Source organism: Maylandia zebra, linkage group LG5 (genome assembly GCF_041146795.1).
Source record: "Maylandia zebra isolate NMK-2024a linkage group LG5, Mzebra_GT3a, whole genome shotgun sequence".
Classification (NCBI taxonomy): Eukaryota; Metazoa; Chordata; class Actinopteri; order Cichliformes; family Cichlidae; genus Maylandia; species Maylandia zebra.
In genome coordinates this window covers 21,071,952-21,093,396 of record NC_135171.1, presented here as the reverse complement: position 1 = coordinate 21,093,396, position 21,445 = coordinate 21,071,952, and the positions used below count along the sequence as shown (strand labels likewise).

Below are 21,445 nucleotides of genomic sequence, written 5' to 3'. Positions count from 1 at the left end.
TTTAACAAAAATTGAGCATAAAGAAGAAAAAATGGTGTGAATTTAGGTATGCTTGTCTCAGGATCATTTACACTCTGCTCTGATACACTATTGTGCACTAGTGCAAACTCTGTCACTAAAGTACCTTCAATAAGTACCTAAAATAATTTTTTTAATTGGATTTGTTTGCAATAAGAAGAAGATAAGATCTCTCTAGACCTGCTCTTTAGGCATGCGGATAGGTGAAAAATTAAAGGATATCTTTGAATAAAGGAAATATTTCATCATAGGATAAAGGTGATTACTCTGAACAACTTTATATTGATTTGCAGTTAATCTCTCCTCTAAGAAGACAAGCCAGCAAAATACCCAAACACAGTATGACAAACCCATTGTCGGGTTTCCGAGCAGCGTGCCCCCACCACTTGGTGTGCCCATTGTTACATCCATCACTGTAATAGTACATATATATGACAGATAATAAGAAATCACTAAAGAACAATGAGTACATAACCTAATAGAGATATAGGCTACACATGTCACGTTATGTTGAAAATACACAATAACAACTAATGGATGAGAAAAGCAGTTTGTTTACAGTGAGGATGGAGATAAACTCAGAGGTTCATCTCCATCTGTGTGTCTCCTGTTTGTGTCAAACAAGAAAAGAGTGCGTCTGCTCCTCTCTCCTGCTCTGAGGTAAAACAATAAGGCCGAGGCTTAAAAAAGGAACTCCATCTTGATCTACTCCTTCCTGTCACTGTTTTCAAGCCTTTCAGTGAAACTACACACAGGGTGTAGTCAACAAACGTAAAGGATAATTCAAGTTATTTTCAATCAGGGCCTCATTGTCCTACTTTTTTATCAGCACTGAGAGGTTACTTGAGAGAAAAATGTCTCAAAACTAAAATCAGAAGGCAAGTAGGTAGCTAGTATAATATCCACACTGATGGATAACTAACAGGTAAACTTTATTTTTGTACATCCAGTGAAAAATAAAGGCGCATGTTCAGTATCCTTGAAAAGTTTTGTTGACTTTTCTCTCTTTGGCAACACTGAATCCAGTAAACTGACAGGGTCTGATAGGATGCAGGAAGAAACTTTTGTGTCATGGCGGTCTAATTTTAGTTTCCCTTCACATCATGACAAGGAAGAAAACACAGCTGGAAGGTTGTTTTTGTTCTTCTGTGAGAACTTTCATACAATAGTGTACAAAAAGTATACAATAGGGATAGTTTTTTACAAAGGAAAACTGTGACCATAAGGTTGTTGATGCAAAATTTTAAAACTGTCATTTCAAAAAAACAAAAGAAAAAATGAACTTAATTTAAACTCTGTCTTGAATATTTTGTGTGTTTCCTGTAATAAAATGTCAGTGTGTGTTTGCACGCAGAGGCCAAGTCGCTGAACTTCAGTAATAGCTCAGTGAAAACAAATATGCTGCTCCAAAAAACTTAAAGGAACACTTTTTAATCACAGTAAAGCATCAAGTCAGTTAAACTTCTGGGATGTTGATCTGGTCAGTTAAGTAGCAGAGGGGGGGTCATTAATCGGTTTTAGCTGCTTTGGTGTTAATGAAATTAACAACAGGTGAACTAGAGGGGCAACAATGGTGTGAATGTCTCTGACCACACGATCAGAAAAAGAAGGTCCAACAACCCCTAGTGGGCTCTGTGCCCACTGCCCCATAGAGCTCGATTGGCTTTTGCCATAGAATACCAGAACTGGCAGGCCACCACCGGCACTCTTTGCTTTTCAGATATTAGAGCAGGTTCACCGCATGTGGCAAGAGTTTGCAGGCAGGTCCTAAAGGATGACAGAATTGATACCATTGATTGGCCCCCACACTCACCTGACCTAAATCCAGTAGAACACCTCTGGGACAATATATTTCATTCATCTGATAGTGCCAGGTTGTACCTCAGACTGTCCAGGACCTCAGTGATGCTTCCCACACTGATCATTTCATTTTTAATAAAACAATGTGGCATCCTTTCATTTATAACATATTACCAAACCCATATCAGTGTAGATAGAGTCTTTTCCCACTGAGATCTGATGGGTTTGCAAAGTGTTCCTTTGATTATTTAAGCGTTGTATTTCCAGAAGATTTGCAACAAAGTGAGGAAAAAAATGAGAACAAATGTTCAGTGTTTCACACTAAATCAGATTACATCAGGCGTTTTGTTGGACTAAATCTGTCTGTGTCTATATTAGAGGGATACAGAGTATCTAATTTGCTTAATGTACAGAAAGAAATGTGGATATTTTCATAAACGCACCATGTTCTCTGCCCTATCTCTTAGTAAACAAACAGAAAAACTAAAAATCAAAGTCCTTAAAGCAATGCAACAATAAGTAAAAATCAATATATTAACTAATTAATTAAATGATGGTCTCTTGTGGGAGTGAAACTCATGAAAAGTCTCATGGGTTATGCCTCTCCCATATTTCCCCCTTGAATACATAAATTTCCTAAGAGTTTGATGTGGTTTAGTTCTATGAGTATTTCATCTTTAGGAAATAAGGATACATTTACCATTTACCCAAGTGGACATGGCGCCTTGTGTATCTGCTACATCAACTGACATCCTCTGAATTCAATTCAATTCAATTTTGTTTATATAGCACCAAATCACAACAACAGTTGCCTCAAGGTGCTTTATATTGTAAAGTAGACCCTACAGTAATACATGCAGAGAAAAACCCAACAATCATATGACCTCCTATGAGCAAGCACTTTGGTGACAGTGGGAAGGAAAAACTCCCTTTTAATAGGAAGAAACCTCCAGCAGAAGCAGGCTCGGGGAGGGGCGGGGCCATCTGCCGCGACAGGTTGGGGTGAGAGAAGGAAGACAGGATAAAAGACATGCTGTGGAAGAGAGCCAGAGATTAATAACAAGTATGATTTCTGAATGAGTACTATATGTACTTATTCATATACAGTATTGGCTCTGCTGCATTGCATTAACTGAGACAACATGCATTAAGCAGCTGCACTGACACCATCATCTTGCCTTCTTTGAATTTGTGGAATGCGTCTGAGTCACAGACTCCATTTCACAACTTATAAGCATGAAATCCCTTTAATGTCCCTGATTTGGGTATTTCATTTCCAGTTTGTTTAATACATACTGAAATGTGTAAAAATGTGCTTTTTTACCTGATGAAGCTAACTGACTCCTGGCTGTGGCCTCGTATTTACCACAGAGATGCATTTGTGAAAGCTCAAAATTCTCAAATAAATACAGCAGTATTGACTAGAATGCTGATCTGTGCCTGCTGAATCTTTTAGTTTACTTTGGTTTCGGAAACTGTTGTTTGTGCTTAATTAATAATGAAGTGAAATCCAGCAGGAAAGAGGCTGTTTTACAGAGGTAGCATTAATTCTCTGCTGAAGGACACATTGAGATGCAAGCAGCCCCTTAACAGCTCCTGGATCTAACAATCAATACTGGGCATGTGACTCTGGAGCTAGCAAGAGTGACATCTTTGCTGCCAAGAAACACCGCCTCCGTTCTTTACAGCATCTAATTTAGGGAAGGTCACTGACTGCCATAGATCACCATCAAATTCAACTCAGTAGTCTGACTCCAGACACTTAGTTTTCAGCTGACACTTCTACTTTCCACATGTCACAAAACCTTCAAATTAGGTCACATGGCCCCCTTTTTTGTTAAGGTAAATAATGCATATAGTGTATTGTAACATGCACTTATAGCATTGTTTCTTCAGAAGTGTTGTTGAAGCCTGTGTGTCCCGTAGGAGGGGCGAAAAGTTGTCTAGCCAGCTAGCATCAGGTGATCTTTGCTGTTTATGTCTATTACTTTGATGTAATTGGTATGAGATGTTTGGTCAGAGGCTCAAGAAGTTGTAAAAGTTCACAAAATACTGCAGCTGGTGTGACAGTTGCAGTTAAAACACACTAATATGCGCAATATGTTTATGGAGCTTTATGCAAAAGGAGGACTTTTTTTTTTCTCCAAATAACCAGCAGGTGCTGACTCGTCTGGTGCAAAAGTAAAAGTTACAAATAATCAGAAAGTAACAACGAAAAGGTCAGATCTCAACAAACATGTTCCATGAAATGTAATCATTACTTTCAAGTCTTTTTTAATCTTTTTTTTCTTTTAATTTAAAAAAAAATTAGGTCCTACGTGAAGTAAATAAAGCAGTTTTTATTTTAGAGCTTGGCTCCCACTTACCTGGCAGACCTTCTGCACATATACACCAAACAAAGGTCTGTGACCCCCAAATTATAGAATGAGTTGGTCCTCCACTTTAAATCACATTTAAAAACACACACCAGAGTTAATATTAGTTAGTCAAGATAATTTTAGTCCGTTTTTTGTTTTTTTTGTTTGTTTAGCCTTTCTAGTTTTATTTATTGCATATTTTATTGTCTATTTTATACCAACCGGTTGTCCCTCACTCTTAACATCTGGTTTTAAAACCTAGGATGGCAGAAAAGTAGGTGATGTTATCGTGACAATATCCATCTTTCATTTACAGGTAATGACCAAATAATAGTTTACCAGAGTCCAAACACAGCACATTATCAGCTGAACAGACATAAAGACAAAAACTGGCAGCACCATTATTCAACTATATTACACACAAATTTAATTTCCACTTTCATACAATCAAATACCCAAAATCTATCTAAAATAAATCCATAAATATAATATACATACTATTTTTGCCATTTTAGGGTAAAAGTGAATAATAGATTGTTAAAACAATATCAAACATGGTAATATAAGAACTTTAGCAGCACTTTAAAAAGGAGTTACATTCCAAAAAGAAACCATATAACCACAACATGAAGCAGCAGAGCTCTGAAGTGTATCGTAAACACAAATGTCAAATGCTACTTGCAGGACTATTTGCTGCATCTGTTAACTGCAGGTAGAAAGCTTGCTGGGTGGTTTAGAGCAGCAGGAGAATGAGTAGACTTGCAATGAGTCCCCAGTCCCTTTCCTTCCTATTCACTCCTTTTTTTCTCCCCTTTCACATGAGCAGAATTTATGAGGCCATTACGGGTGTGCATGCAATGTCAACAGTGCCCAGCTAATATCTTTATCCACCATCGTGAAGAGTGGGTGGTGTGTGTGTGTGTGTGTGTGTGTGTGTGTGTGTGTGTGTGTGTGTGTGTGTGTGTGTGTGTGTGTGTGTGTGTGGGTGGGTGGGTGGGAGAGTTGACAGGCGACACATACACTGCCCAGGAGACAAACTACCTCCAAGCTCACAGCTCAGCTCAGCCCAGAAGTACTGTATACACTTGATGCATTTTACACTCCTCAGCATCTCAGACACATTAGTTTGCTTCTATAAGGAAACAACTTCAGTAATGAATTCAGCACAAACCTTTTCTTTTAATAGAGGAAAAGTGAAAAGTGCTCAAAATCCCAGAGAATCAGGAGCAATGCAACAATACAAGTGAAGACATAAATGTACAGAAACACATCAGCTATCAGTTTTACCATAGATTCAAATCAGGTACACTTACTACTGTGTATACAGTTATTATATACAGTCTGATATTTAAACTTGTTTAATGATAGGATACATTCAAGTGTGACAAACATACAAAAAAAGGAAATCACATCACATCACTTAAAAATAAGTATAGCATTATACTGCTTAATCATGTATAACTGCATAAAATACACTTTTTCTGCATTTTCTCACTTGCCTACAGAGTCTGTGGCTCTGAGCTTCTCACAGAGTGATGTGCTCAAATTGTCACAAATATTATTAATTTAGAAAAAAGCCCACTATTTAGCAGTTTTCAGTGAGCTTTACCAAAACTTACTCAAGGAGGACTATTATTGACTAAAGATTAATGCAGACTGATTTGGTATGTCTGTTAATATTCACCACAGTGATGAACTGAAAAACGCATCCCTGTTCATCTTAAACATGTCACCCAGCAGTGTGGTTTCTGTACCTTTATATTACTCATATACACTATACTCAAAGTCCTGGGTTCTTGTGTTGGACTTGATTCATTTATTTCAAACCTTAAAAGCAAACAAACATAAGCATATTAATGAAAAGATTAAATCCGTTTCTCCCAGTCGTTTTGCTTTGTGGTCCCTCATACAGCACTCAAATGCTGCCGGTACACTGATGGATCAGAATTAATTGTCTAATTATGTTATACACAATGTAATAGCAACCAGGGACATTTATATGTACAATTAATTTTTTCATTATTACTTTTGGGTAGCAATAAATGTTTGCTTAATCAAGTAGGACAGTGAATGCAGTTTGTTGACTTGTTAGAAGTACTTATGGCATTTTTTTGGATACTAATACTGACTGCACTTTAGTCAGCTGATGCAACCATGAGTCTCTTAACCATACGTCTCACAAAGCAGCAGTATCAGGACCGAGTGGTTGCATTGGCAGTGGAACTGAAAAATTCTAATTGATATCACCCCCGTGTTAACAACATGTGATCAGAGGAGGCAGGAGGTGTTATTTAACAACATAAATTCAGCTGCCCCAAGTCGTGATGTGATCCGCAGCCAAACACTGTCATTACAGACTCCACGGCCCTTTTGTCCCCTCTTTCTCTGATCCATCTGCTGCTGGGGAGACATTGCAGCAGGCCTGCCATCAAGCTCACTGGCACCAGTCTGTTTTACATGTGGCTGTTTGACACAGCGCAGCAGGAGCACATTACGGCCTTGTGGCAAGAGGGGCTCAGTAGCCGTGGCAGCATTAGCTATCATTATGCTCACCAACTCATTACAGCTCACCGTGGGGTGATGCTGACAGAGCGACCCGGGCCTCCATCTGAAGCACATCCTCTCATGGTGTGGAGGTGGCAATACACATAAGTGTAAGACTGTTCACTGATGAACCATTAAGGAAGCCTACAGCAGCAAAGCAGTGCTCCCGTTGAGCAGTGTGGGATGTCGAGCTAATAATGTGATTTAATTGTCTGCTCCGTGCACAAATTAAATTTTTTTTTCTTTGTTGTTGTTGTTGTATTTATTTTTTAATGGAGCTCTCTTTTTTAATTAATTATCTTTAGATGATGCTCATTGAAGATTTTTTTTAAAGGATGTTCTAATGACACATTTTGTTTGGGTGCCATTGCTATTCATTTTTATCAAGCCGTGGGGCAGCATGAGTTTCACCCATTTCTTTTGTAATAGCTGTAGCGAGAAGAAGTAGCAACAGTGGTAAAACAAAGGCATGAAGCCTGTTCTGATTTGTGTTTTCTTCTTTCTATCTCTCTGTTTCTGTTCCCCTGCAACTTTTCAATTAATTTCTATCATGTGGCATTTCTAGGAGGACTCTGGAATCAACTAAGTTGAAGCTCCTGCAGCGCTCCACAGCTGAGATAAGCACACAGAAGAACGCCGCGGATCCCAAAGCAGGAATCATGGATTGTTGAAAGGAAATGAAACCAAGCTGCTGTCCTTCTTTACAGAAGGTGAAATTAATTTTAGAGGCATAAAAATGCTTACGTGTCAGAAATTAAACATAATAAGCTCTAATGAATTTTAGATTTTCCACCAGTCTCTCTTTCAGGATTGCTGGACTTCACAAAAAGGCCCCCCTATTGTTTTATGACTCCAGTGAAGATCCAACTTTAAGTAACTTTGCTCAGTGAGCACATGCAGACACACACACACACACACACACACACACACACACACACACACACACACACACACACACACACACACACCAATGTGTGCTTACCATCTTAACCTGCTCTCTGCATATCTTTAAAACTTTAATCTGATTTTTTAGTCAAATGTTTAGAAACTTCAGTTTATGTAAAAGAAAATCTCCAATACTTGACACATTCTTTCGCAATTTTTTGCATATAACAATTTCAGTAATCTGTCACTGTCTCTAAATGTCTCTGTTGGTTCAAATGTGCATGTCATTAATCAATAAACGTAATCCCTTATTACCGTTCAAGGAAACCTTGCTATTTCCTTTCTTACCGTTACATTAAACCTTAAAAACAAACCTCTTGATGAAAAAAACTTCTTGATGAAGGTTTCGTTTTATTACCAAACCTCCATCCAGCTCAGTGAACTTGCAGTTGTGTGTCCTGCACTGACAATTTATGAGTTTGATTGCTTTTCCATTTTGAGAGTTTAGTCCCCTGTTGTGCTGTTGATACTCTGCATCATAAAACTGCCCAGAGGATTAAAAACATCCCAAAGACCGGTGTGTCGTCTGAGCTCACAGCTCGCCTGGGCCTAACTAAAGTAATGCCGGTACAGTGTGAACAGATTTTTGGAAAGACCTGTGTGACGTTGTAGTGTAAGCTAAACCGTGAGATTTCAGGAAGTATATAGCTCATGGCCAAGAAGTAAGTAAATAATAATTATACAAAGAGTTTGCCTTCAGACAGAGGCAGGCCAGCTGTTTCCCTTCTTCCCACTGAACAAGTGGCTGTAGCTGCACTTTTGATTTTAGTATCTCCACTACAAAGCCAAAAAAATCTAATTTGATCAATTTCGATTAATTACAGACTTGAGGACACAGAAAATGTTTGCCTCAATATATCAATATAATAATCAGGATCAGCTCCAAACTATACAAACTTTAATACAAAGAGTCAGTGTGAAACCTCTGCACTGCTCTAGTTTATCTGAACCTCTCTGGAGCACGAGGAGAGGATTTATTTGATCTCCCAGTGCCAGTAGTTTGATGTTGCAGGTAGAAGGGATAAACGCTGCAGCTCACTGGCCTGGTTTGCTTTTTATGTCAGTGTAAGTGCATTAACAGGGGGACAGACCTTCTCTTCCCACCTCTCTGGATCAGGGCCCTGCAGAGATTAGATCATCAGTTCAAGTCTAGAGGGCATCGCTGAGAAAGTGGTGCACATCACCCCCAGTTTGCAACCTTCAGCACTGAGTGGCTTCATAGTTGCATCAACACATGTGTGGCTGTTGGCGAAACTTAATGCTTTTGATTTACCCCCAAAAAATTATTAGGGGAAAAAAAACATCAGAGTGCATTGTAAGTATCCTTGATGTGCAGATCATTTATTGTCCATTAAGAAAATGGCTGATTGCCATTTTTGCTCACCCAGAGCAGAATTAAAATGCCACACAGAAATACAGAAATGATTTCCCAGTGTGGCTGATCCTTGAGAGAAAGGCAGATCTGTCAGCAGGACACACCTTCATGTCCCTAATAAGTGATTAGATTCATTAAAGTGATAAGTCAGCAAGTCAAATCTTGTTCAGTCTTTGGTAAAACTGCACACAAAAGGCACTGACTTACTTCTTGGCCCCACTCAGTTAAGGCTGTATGGTCAGATTAGTCGTGGTCAGTGTTCGGAGCCACTCACTTTGGACAGCAGTGACTGAAACTGAGAAATATTGACTTTGATTTTGAAATTTGATGACATTGACACATTTAATTTACCACTAGGTGCATCTTGGTCGTGCTGGGCTTTTAGACATGTCTTAGAGATTTAACAAGGTGTTAGAAACATTCCTCAGAGATTTTTGGTCCACATTGACATGATGGCGTCACACGGTTTCTGCAGATACGACAGCCGCACATCCATGATGCAATTTTCCCGTTACACTAGAACTCAAAGGTGCTCCACTGGATTGAGATCTGGAGACTGTGGAAGCCATTTGAGTTCAGGGAACTTACTGACATGTTCAGGAAATCAGTTTGAGATGATCTGAGCTCTGTGACATGGTGTGCTATCCTGCTGGAAGCAGCCACCAGAAGATCACTATGATAATAAAAGGAAGGACGTGATTGGCAACAGTAATGGGGTGGCTGTGATGTTTACGCAATATTTAGCTGTATTGGGGCCCAAAACCGTATCGGTAAAGCATTCCCCATACCATTTCACTCCTGAACTCTGATACAGACGGATCATTATCATTTTCTTTAAGCCAAATTCTGGCCCAATCGAGACTAATCTGGTCAGGCAATGCTTTGCCACTCTTCTGTTGTCCAATTTTAGTGAGCTTGTGTGAATTGTAGCCTCAGGTTCTTGTTCTGAGCTGACAGGAGTGGCACTTGGTGTGCTCTTCTTCTGCTTCAGCCCATCTGCTTCAAAGTTTGATGTCTTGTGCTCTCCTGCATACCTCGGTTGTGTCGAGTGGTTATTTTAGTTGCTGTTGCCTTCATTTCAGCTCGATGTAGTCTGGCCATTCTCTGACCTCTGGCATTAGCAAGAAGTTTTCACGCAGGGATCTGGTGCTCACTGGACATTTTCTCTTTTTTCCAATCAGCCTCTTTAAAGCCTGGAAACCATTGTGTGGGGAAATCCGGAGAGGACCAGGAGTTTCTGACATGTCTGGAACCAGCAATCACAGTCAATTAAAGTCATCATTCAAAGTCACTTAAGTCTAATTTCTTCCCCATTCTGAGGCTCAGTTCGAAGTTCAGCAGCTTGACTTGACTGTGTCTAGTTTTTAGCATGTGAGTAACTGTGTCAACAAGCAGTTGAAAAGTGTACCAGTGGCCAGTCAGTGTAAGCTTTAGATGACATACAAACAAAAACAAAATGAAAATCACTGTTTTCTAGTTTGATTGTTTGTTTTTTCATTTCACAGGCAACTTTTTTGGCAATAAACAGACTGTCCAAAGATTATACATGTCACTATTGTTATTACCTTAATTATGTTTATATAGAGTGAGTGATACTTCCAGCTTAATCCTTTTATCAGCACACTAATTTGCTTACAATGACCGTGCACCTGAAACATGATGCTGGTGTTCAGCAATTTAGATTGATTATGATCTACATATTACTCTTAGTGTTTTATCATGCTAACATTTGCTGAGCACACAGTGGAAGCCGAGGCTGATTAAGTGTCATTAGTTTGCATAAATCTGGTCATAAACCAAAGTACTGGACAAATTTAAACTCGGCCAGTTGTTGAGGGATTTCACTAAAAGCCACAAATATCACGTTTATGGTGGCTGTAAAGAAAAACCCAGAGCATTTTTAATATCCTGGGAAAAACAGTCTGTGATAATCACTCCAAAACCTGCTGAGTTATTTCAGTCTGGACCAAAAAAATGAACCAGCTGAGCGATACCATTAAAAGGAACCATGTGGGAGGAAATAAATTATTATTTTGCTCTTTAACTCACTATATGACTTTTAGTCTGTGAGGTCCTGTTACTATAGAAACATATTGTCACCCCACAGGCAGAAAATTTACCTGGCACCAGTTTAGCTTCAACAGTGCATACAAACACATGCTTGACAGAGATACACACACAAATACATCTACCTACCAGTGACACAGTGCTTCAGCTGTCTGAGAGTGCATGGACTCAATGTGAGACTAGAGTAACAAAAAGAGGAAAAAAAACATCATGTTTAAGGTTACAATTGGGTCAAAAATCTACCTCAACAGGAAGATAAACCCAATATGTGTTGGAGAGATCAACAAAACACACAATGCGCCAAACTAACATTCTCGTTAGAGAGGAAACAAGGGAGGGAGAACCCAGGCCAAATATCTAACTGGAAGGCTAATAGGGTGATGAGGGTCAAGTGGTAAATCAGGCTTTTTATTAATCCCTTGAATAGCTCCCTGGTGAGGTGTGTTGTGATTTTTCTGTGGAGCTGCACAGGGTCAGAGGTCAGAATGAGAAAACTGATAACCGTCTGTGTTATGTTTCAGCACATGTAAACCAACATTATCCCACGGCAGAAGTGCTGTCCTTTGTAACGTAATGCTGCATGCCTGAATCTCCGTTATAGGGTAATTTTAGATGCTTTTATGTAACAGCCTGCATTCAGCCCGCATTCAGAGTCAATCAGCATGATTAAAGCTAGTTTTGAGTCACTCCCATAACAGTGATGTGAGGTTATTTAGCTGAGCAGTTGTTATATTGGGCTCTGCTAAATTCTCTCCAAAGATGAACGATGGCCTGGATTTAGACATGTACACATGATCAAGAAGACCTGCTAAAGTTCAACCCGAGTATCAGAATGAAGGGGAAAAAAAGTGATTTTAAGTTGTTAGTGCCAGACAGGCTGGTCTGAGTATTTCAGAAATTGCTCCTCTTCTGGGATTTTCCCACAGAACCATCTCAAGGGTTTACAGAGAACGGTGTGAAAAAAAGAAAATATCCAGTGAGTGGTAGTTCTCAGCGTGAACATGTCATGTTGATGCCAGAGCTCAGAGGACAATGGTCAGACTACTTCAAGCTCATAGCAACAAAATAGTAACTTAAATAAACAGTTTTCATAGCCAAGGTATGATTGCACATATCAAATATTAGAGATGGGTCACAGCAGCAGAAGACCACTCCTGTCAAATAAGAACAGGAAACTGAGGCTAATATTCACACAGGCTCACCATAACTGCACCTTTATTCAAGCATGTTTTTCCAAGAGAAGATTGGAGAAAAAAAGGTTTCCCAGTTTGGATTGGCAAAGGAATAAATCGAGGCATCAGAAGATGCTATGCCGAAGCCAGTTTTGAGACAAAGCATAAGAATTTCCTTAATAAATACTCAGTAAATAAACAACTAACAAAGGCTACTGCAACTCTTAAAGGAATAGTGAAGAAATCAATGAACCGTCACTTGAACTTCACATAAAAGTGTATGTGGTACCATCTGGTGGATATTTATATACTGCAACTAAATTACACACTCCCAGATTCCAAACAGCTCCGTGAGCCGACTGACATTAAACACAAATATGAATCATTTTGTGATATACTCTTGCAAGAAAAATTTATGAACCCCTTGGAAGGATTTAGCAGGATTTTTGTTTTGGTTACTCATAAAAGAACGGTTGATCTTCATCTAAGCAAAAACCCACAAATGGTTTTAACTTTATAGGATAGGATAAGCTTTATTTGTCAGTTGCAGTTGCCAGGAGCTGAAATGACAGACCTAGTCGACCATACAGACAATACATAATATACAAACTTACATTGGGGAGACAGGTCCGGCTAGGGAGCAAAAAAGGGGTAGACAGTGAGATATGTAACATATAGGGGCAAAGTTCAGGAGAAAAAAAAGGGGGTTTCTGCCCATAATGACTTCCAACAAGGGAGTCATCATGAGGAGAAAACAGGAAACTCCATAGCACATAAAGAAGCACAGATCATCACACTATACGCCATGAAACACAGACAAGCACCATAGGGGCGGGGATTACGCCGATGTACACAGCGGTCGCGAACGCTGCAGTTCCTCGCGCCTCCAGCTGAGCCGCTGTCTCCATCGAGCGAGGTAAGCATCCGGGGAAGGGAGTGTGGTGAGTGCATATCAGTATCAGTGTGCATGTGTGCGTGTCGGGGTGTGTGTCCTTTCGCCTGTTAGGCAAAGATCAACAGTCCTACGCAGGTGGCCTTGATGAATAGGGCAGAGAGTCAGTTCGTTCTCATTATCGTCTCTCCTGGAAGAATGTTGTTGTTCTCCTCGGCGTCAACCTTCAAGCAGCTGGCGCCGTCAGGGGTGGAGGCATAGCCGCATTAGAGATGGAGGTAACTGGTTTAGGTCGAACGAACTGCATCCATTTTACACTCGTCCTAATGTCCATCACTGGTCTCCAGTCTCTCACTGGTCTCTCTTTTAAGAGCCGTGAGCTCCTCGAAGATCTTTCCCATATTTCGTTCAGTGCACTCACCGCTCTTCCCACAGTTTCGATCAGAGCGGCTAGCCTTGTGGGGTTTTGAACAGCAGTCACCTGCACGATGACAATTCATTTTTGATCATTTCTCTCCAGAAAACGGTGTAACTTCAGTATGTCAGGTCAAGGCAGAAGATCTCAGCTGGCTTCAGGTCACTGGTCTCTGCCTGACCTCTGACCCTGAAGTAACAAGGCATTGCATGACATCCCCTCAGTCATTCTTCGTAGCTGGATTAAAGTTTTGATATTCATGTGCAGTGCTTGAGCAGAAATTAATCATTAATCCCTTCTGTGACCAAAATACACACAAACACAAATGATGCACTCTTGATATTTATTAAATATCTAAACTCCAAAAAGCTGACATATTGTGTTTTATTGTTTTTGTGATTTACTCTATAAACAAAGAGCGAGAAAAAAAGAGCAGTGTTTAAACTCACAATATGACCCAACTACACATCAAGCAGTATTTAGACATCAGGTGGAGTTCCTGTAGAAGGACAACATGTCATCCAGACTTTGAGGAGGGCCCTGGTGGAGTTGCTGGGTTTGGCTGTCACCTGCAGGTTGCGCCTGGCTCTGCACCTGAGGTGGATACTGGGGTGGATATTGATGTGGGAACGGTGGTGGAAATGGAGGAAGGAGGTGAGGTGGGCTTGCAAACTGAGGAGTAGGTGGAGGAGGAAATGGAGGATAAAATAGCGGGTGAGGGGGATACTGGGGATGAAAGGGGGGAGCCGACAGCGACGAGCTGTCTGAGGGCGGTGGCTGTGCAGACGGGGGAGGGTTTGGTTGAGGTTCAGGAGGTGAAGATGCAGTTTTAGACCGAGGTTGTGGTTCTGCTTTGCTCTCAGAGATTCCTCCTGGAGCTCTTGCCCACTTGAAGGACATGTTGGATTTATTCTCCTCATTTTTATACTTTCCTGGTTTCGGCCTCTTGTCATCTGCAAAGTATGCAGACGGAGGTGCAAATTCAGTATCCCGCTCCTCCCGACGCCGACTTTTCCACTCAGTAAACATGAACTCTGAAAGGAAACAAAGACAAAAGCTAATGTTAGGGAGGTTACATTCCAGAAAACAGAGGTGCCTTGATCCTTAAAACTCCACCTAAAAGTGACATAAAGCCAATCTGTCAATCTATTATTGGATGGTGCTGAATTTATTAGAAGAACTAGCTAGGCTTTGATCCAAACAGCCAAGCAAATATGAATGGAATTTCCAGAAAACTGGCTGAAGAAGGATGCAAATAAATAACTACTTCCATCCACTTGTGCTGTGCTAATAATAGAAGCTGGACACTTCAGGATGAACAGCTGGTGGTAGTCATTTTTATAGTCAGAAGAGGCTGACTTTGGAGCACAGCTCAGTTGGAGTTATAGATAGTTGTAGACTTGCCTTTCCCTGATATTAAAGGTGATTATCAGCCCTGGTTCAAAGAGCAAAGGAGCACTAACAAATTGCATAAAAGTGCAACTGTGACAGCAGTCAGTCACCTCTGACATTTACTGTCACCTGACCTGACTTGCCTTCACCACCTGCTCATAGACTGCATTAAGTCAATAAAAGCTCTCACACAGTCATTATGAGTCCTGTTCATAATGCAGATCAAGGAAAAGGAAATACAAGCAATGAGCACTGTGGGGCCTGGCTCTTCTCTATGCATCAAATGTCATGAGGAGTTTGGCGTCACCATTGTTGGCTGAATGTGGGTGTGCAGAGGGCAGAGTATGAGGCTGACCACACATTTCCGCGTGGTCTATTATCTATAACAGGAACGCTGACTTTTGGCACACAAATATCTTCAGCTTTTGTGCATTTGTACTTCTTTTAGCAGTTTTATAAATGAGACTCTCTGAAGTTTTCATCTGCAAACATAGTTGCTCTGCTCTGTACTTGCAATAATTTCCACAAATTAAAAAAAAAAAAATACACATCTCAACATTACTACAGCCTAAAGCAGTGTGAGCTCATCAAATGGAAAACCAAATAGTCTTTTTATTGGAGTACTGTATATTATACTATAACTATCAGTTGGGGACTTGAACTTTGGGTTTTTCACAACACATTTTGATTTGTTACAGAAGGACAAACAAGTGTTACTAATAATATCAATGTCTCTGTTTGAATCAAGGGTCCCAGTTAAATCATGCCAGTGACCCAGCATGCATGACACAGAAACCGCTGTATCTAAATAATGAATTAACTTCATCATCGACAGAAAAGAAAACATCCTATTTAACGTGTTATCTAGCTGAAACATACAGCACATTTATTATATTCATAACATGAAAGTGTTTTTTTTTTTTTTTTAAATGAGACTTACCTTTGCCTCTGTCCCACTCTCTGACATGAGGAACTCCTGGTTTGGTGTCTCTCCTCTCCTGGATCTCCACTTCCACCTTCTTGAGTATGCTGACCTCTGGGCACTCCTCTGGTTGAGGGGAGGTCCCTGTTGTTTCAAATTCCTCTTCCTCTCCTGAAACCAAGAATTCATAACTGTTCTTACTAGCATTCGTGCGATCATTGAACTGAAGCCTGCAAACAAATTTTCTACACAAACAGCCGTGCAGATCCGAACCTTCATTCTCCTCTTCTTTCTCCTCTTCCTCTGTACCATCCAGCTTGGCCTTCTTCATCTTCCTCTGCCTTACCTTGGCTAGTCGAGCCTGTAGGATGGCCTGCTTCCTCTCCTTCAGTCGTTCTCTCTTTGTGCGCTGATCTGTAGTCTGCAGGACAGAACAGGTGGAATAAAACACTTATTAGATTATAAAGTAATAAATAATTCCTGATGGATCTAATTTAAATGACAATCACAATCTAAATATTTTTATTACATTATAAATGTTCAGTGTTGTAAACAGTTAAATAATTCCTTTATTAATTCTCTCCATTGTTATCAAATTATCTCTTTCTCTTGTATGTACAATTTTGCACTTCCTCACATAACAAGGCCTTCAATATGGGCCTGTGGTGCTTTTATCAATGTTTTTTTTTTATTATTCTTTATGCTGCTGCTATAACACAGTCATTCCCCTGGGATGAATAGAATATCTATATGTCCATCCCTCTATCAGAAACCATAATGCTGTCCTGGGCCGGCATTTTACATGTGTTTAATAGCTCACCTGATCTCTAAGCATGTCCAGAGTTTCTCTCTGTTTTTGCCGCTGCTCCTGATCCTGAGAGAATGCGTAGTACCCCACACCAAGGTCCCGAGCCTCTGAGATAAGAACAACAACAGTAAGACAACAGTTTCAAACCTGCAAACCAAACTTCCTCTGTTTCAAAGTGTAGCGTAGCATAAAAAAAGACCTTATTTTCAGTCCATAAATTCTTTTGGTATATATTATTTGGCAAAGAATTCAGTGGCGATTAAGCAAAACCCACAAAGATCTAACTTCAAACTCTCAAGATCACCATTAACTCTGTAGCCAACTATGAGGAAAGATGACACAGGCTCAATACTAATCTGTAACCACAAACAAATCGCCTTGTGGCTGACTGAGTGAAAGACGATGTAAGGGCTCAAAGCTCTTTGCTGTGACACTAACCCTGTTGTCTGATATCCTCATAGTGAATCGGTCCAACAGGCCTTTTCATTGCCTCCTCTTCCTCCCTCTCCCACTCCTGCCTCTGCAGCTCTCGTCGCATGTCTTCTGAGAGTAATGTCTTGTCTGATGAAGCTTTTCTACAGGGACCAGGCATATCCAAAAGAGTTAAGAGTTTCAAATATTTCATTACCATCCTTGAAGAAAAAAAAAAAATCACAATACATAAATAATTACCCTTTCCCTTGAAGGTCTTGGTCCATTTTCTTAAAGTCTGGCAGGTCTTTTTTCATGCACCGCCGAGATCGTCCCAAAGCATCCACAAAGTCCACCCTGCAGAGAAAAAAAATAGTTGTTTTTGTTTTTTTAAATATTGTGACAAATAACACAAGGCCTTTTGTTTATCTGTAATGTCAAAAAGCAGTGATAGAGTCTGATCACTCCTTCTATATTCGCAGAGCAAAAATTGTTATTTGCATATAGTGGCTGATAAAAACTTTCTGGCTTCTCAATCATTCAGTTCATGGTAGTCTAGAAAACTGAACTAAGTTTGTGAAGATGTCTCAGCTCTTATACAAGAGGCTTCTTCTGTTCTAAAAACAAAAGGTGGCAAGCCCCAGGTGCTTCTACAAACATTTGTGAAAGAATGGGTTGCTCTTAGGAGCTCCTTACCACCTGTGCAACAGGTTCAATTGTGAAATTTACTCGCTACTAAATATTCAACACTCAGCTGTTACTGGTATTATAACAAAATGGAACTAACTGTGAACAGCAGCAGCTCAGCCATGAAGGGGTAGACCATGTAAATTCACAGAGCAGTGTCAGCGGATGCTGAGGTGTACATTGTGCAGAGGTCGCCAACTTTCTGCAGAGTCAATCGCTACAGACCTACAAAATTCACGTGGCCTTCAGATTAGCTCAAGAATAGTGGGTAGCCAGCATAATGGAATGAGTTTCTATGGCTGAGCAGCTGCCACTGGATTCTACAGCAGTGGTTTCAGCTTCTTGGTTCCAGTGAAAGGAACTCTGCATACTGAGACATTTTTGACAATTTCATTCTTTTAATATTGTGGAAATAGTTTGGGGATCGGCCCTTCCTGTTCCAACATGACTGAGCACCAGTGCACAAAGCAAGGTTGATAAAGACTTGGATGAGCAAGTTTGGAGTGGAAGAATTTGACTGGCCTGCACAGAATCCTGACCACTGCTGAATTAGAGTGCCAACTATGAGCCAGGCCTTCTCATCAAACATTATTGTCTGACCTTACAAATGTGCTTCTAAAAGAATAGTCAAAAATTCCCATAAACTCACTCCTAAACCTGTGGAAAGCTGAAAGATATGAAGCTAAGCGTGGGCCAGTATTATCTTAAACCCTATGGATTAAGAAAGGAATGCCACTCAAGACAGACAAGTGAATATTTTTGGCAACATAATGTATTAGCAAATACTGGAAAACATATAAGCCTAATATTGATATGTTATATGATGCCAGCACAAGTTGAATATTGATGAATGCAATCAATGTGAAGTTACCATTCTTCATCCGGGTTCTCAGGAGGAGGGACGGGTGATGAGCTGAGTTGCTCCTCGTCCTCTTTCTCCTTCTGGGCAAGTGTTTCTCTCTTTTTGTCAATAATCTTCTGGGTGAAGTCAACAAGGAACAGCCCTTCCGTCTCTTCATCTGATGAGTTACACAACAAGGTAAATACAAAGTATGCCCACTTTGATGCTGTTGTAGCAGACATAAGGCACAAACAGTTCACCAACCAGGAAAGTCTCCTTTAGTCATCTGTTCGTAGAGTCTCGCCTTCTCCTCCAACTTACGCCTGTCGAGAGAGTAGAAAAAAAGCTGTGAGAGGTTTTGGTCCACCTGTTATACAGAAAAACTTCAGCAGTACTGAACTCACCTTGCTGTATCGATGGTGCTCCGCTCCTCTTCCAGCTGCTCTGCATCTTTAGCAGCTCTTGCTGAAACACCCGCATTTTGTTTATTCCAGATGTTGGGCTTCTGCAGAGGAACATGTGGAGAGGAAAATTAGAAACGTGAGTCAGTCATTGCACGCCATTATAAAAAAAACGTTCAGAAATCACTCGTGCTGTACCTTATCTTTTGATTTTGCTTTGAATCCTGCTCCAGAAGTTTCTTGTCCAAGTTTCTGCCGTTTGAACTGCTCCTGTTTCCTGTACAGCTCAGCTTTAAGGTCCACTAGCTGCACGAAATAAAACCGAAATTTAAGGTTTAGCTGTTTATTCTCCAAAGAAAAAAAAACTAACAAACGTTATGTATTTCTTCTAAATACAGTCCATGCTCGTTGTATGTGCTGCTAGCAACCATGAGAGTAAGTTAGCTATGTTTATCCGTATAATTAAGCTTAAGCGTCTACAGTTTCTGTCAAACAAATATTTGAAGAGCTGCCTGTACATTCAACTCACCGATGAAGCAGTCACGTCTAAAGGTTTCTTCTTTTTATCCATTTCCCCTACACCTTAATCTCCAGTTTGTTGCTGTTTGCTGGAGTCCGACTTCTTCGTTGGTATTTCTGTTGCTACCAAACTGTCGCTTTACAGCCAACTAGTGGCGTCTCTCCGACACTGCACGCATTTCCGTTTCAAACGTTCATTCTTACTTTCACCGTTTTTGTTAAAAAGTAACTATAAACTAAAATAAAATGAGATGACTGTTGTCTAGTCTAGATAAAGGAAAACAGATTTTATAAGGAAGGGGAAAAAAGTCGTGCAGACTCCCTCCTGCACGACTTTTAGTAGTTTTATAGTTTTCTTTTTCTTGTCTTTTTTGCTTTATGGGTGATTATATGCATTTATGTGCGAGATAGTTATGAAAATTGCTTTAATTGCAACAGGGCTATTGGCATTAATCCAAGGTTTAGAATCCAACACAATTTCAATATGTTTAGGAGGACAAAAGTGTCTGCACCTTTGTTGGGTAGAAGCTTTTTTGGATAAACTTACCATTTCCTCAATGAAAATTAAACACATCCCAAAAGTGTTTGGGGGGGTTTGTTTTTGAAATTGAGAGTTTTCATCAAAAGATGGGTACAGTGTGTTCATTAAGGGGTGGACATGGTCGGCAACAATACTCAGGTAAGCTGTGGAAATTAAAGGATGATCAGTTGGTATTGAGGGGGACAAAAATGTCCCCTGCAGACTGATCTGCTGTTATGAGACAGGATGGATACATGCTTCTACTTATCCTTTTCAGGGTCGCGGGGAGCGCTAGAGCCTATCCCAGCTGTCATAGGGCGAGAGGCAGGGTACACCCTGCCAACACACAGGGACAGACAACCATTCACACTCACACATTCACACCGAGTGGCAATTTGGTTTATCCAATTAACCTATCCCCACAAGCTGCATGTCGGTGGACGGTGGGAGGAAGCCGGAGTACCCGGAGGGAACCTACGCAAACACGGGGAGAACATGCAAACGCCACACAGAAAGACTCAGGACCTTCTTGCTGTGCGGCAACAGTGCTAACTACCGTGCCACCGTGCTGCCTTGCTTTCAGACTGTTTATTGTTTATTTCCTGAACATCTTAATGTCACAGCCTCATTTTCCTATCCTGAGAAACCGAGTGCGGTCTTCTGTTGCTGTAACCCATCTGCTTCAAAATTGAATGTGCTGCAAATTCAGAGATGCTCTTCTGTGCACATTGGCTGTAACGAGGGACCGAGTTACTGCTTGACTACCAGTCAATGATTATTTTCTCTTTTTTCATACCATTCTCTGTAAACCCTATAGAAGGTTGTGAAATACTCAGGCCAGGCCATCTGGTGCTAACAACCATGCCACACTCAAAGTCACTTAAATCACCTTTCTTCCTCATTCTGATCTTCCATTTGAACTTCAGCAGGTCGTCTAGATCTTGTCTACATGGGTAAATGTATTGAGTTGAGGCTGATTAGATAATCGTGCTGAGTAATTGGACACGTGTACCTAACAAAGTATTGAGTAACCATATGATAGGTGTGATGCCTAAATAAGAAAAAAATTAAATACAGATTACTTTCCTAAATCAAAGAAATGTAATTACACTTCTTGGAGTAGCTGTCTGACCAATGCAAGTTTTTCCATTTCATATAAACTGTCCTTCATACTGTGTCTTATGCATGATGCTTTAGGCTTCGTGTATTTTGTCAATTGGTAGGCTGTTGATTTAAAAACTAAAAACCATTTTGAACCATCACAGTTCCACTGAAAGCACAATTACACAACACAAGCATGTAAATGTGAGTGAAAATCCTTGTAAATCAAATGCCACATGGCTGTGTCAATATCCGCTC

At 40.3% G+C, this 21,445-nt stretch overlaps 1 protein-coding gene across 1 annotated transcript; it reads right to left on the bottom strand.

Annotated features, from left to right (window-relative positions):
• Positions 1–13,914: 13,914 nt before the first annotated feature.
• On the bottom strand, positions 13,915–19,720 carry ccdc174 (coiled-coil domain containing 174). Its single transcript, XM_004544882.4, has 11 exons — positions 19,577–19,720; positions 19,246–19,353; positions 19,051–19,151; positions 18,911–18,969; positions 18,677–18,824; positions 17,380–17,475; positions 17,146–17,282; positions 16,720–16,814; positions 16,173–16,320; positions 15,918–16,070; positions 13,915–14,619 (listed from the first exon to the last, which is right to left on the bottom strand). Exons 1-11 carry the CDS (start codon positions 19,616–19,618, stop codon positions 14,072–14,074), a joined length of 1,635 nt encoding a protein of 544 aa, XP_004544939.1. The 5' UTR covers positions 19,619–19,720; the 3' UTR covers positions 13,915–14,071.
• Positions 19,721–21,445: the final 1,725 nt, after the last annotated feature.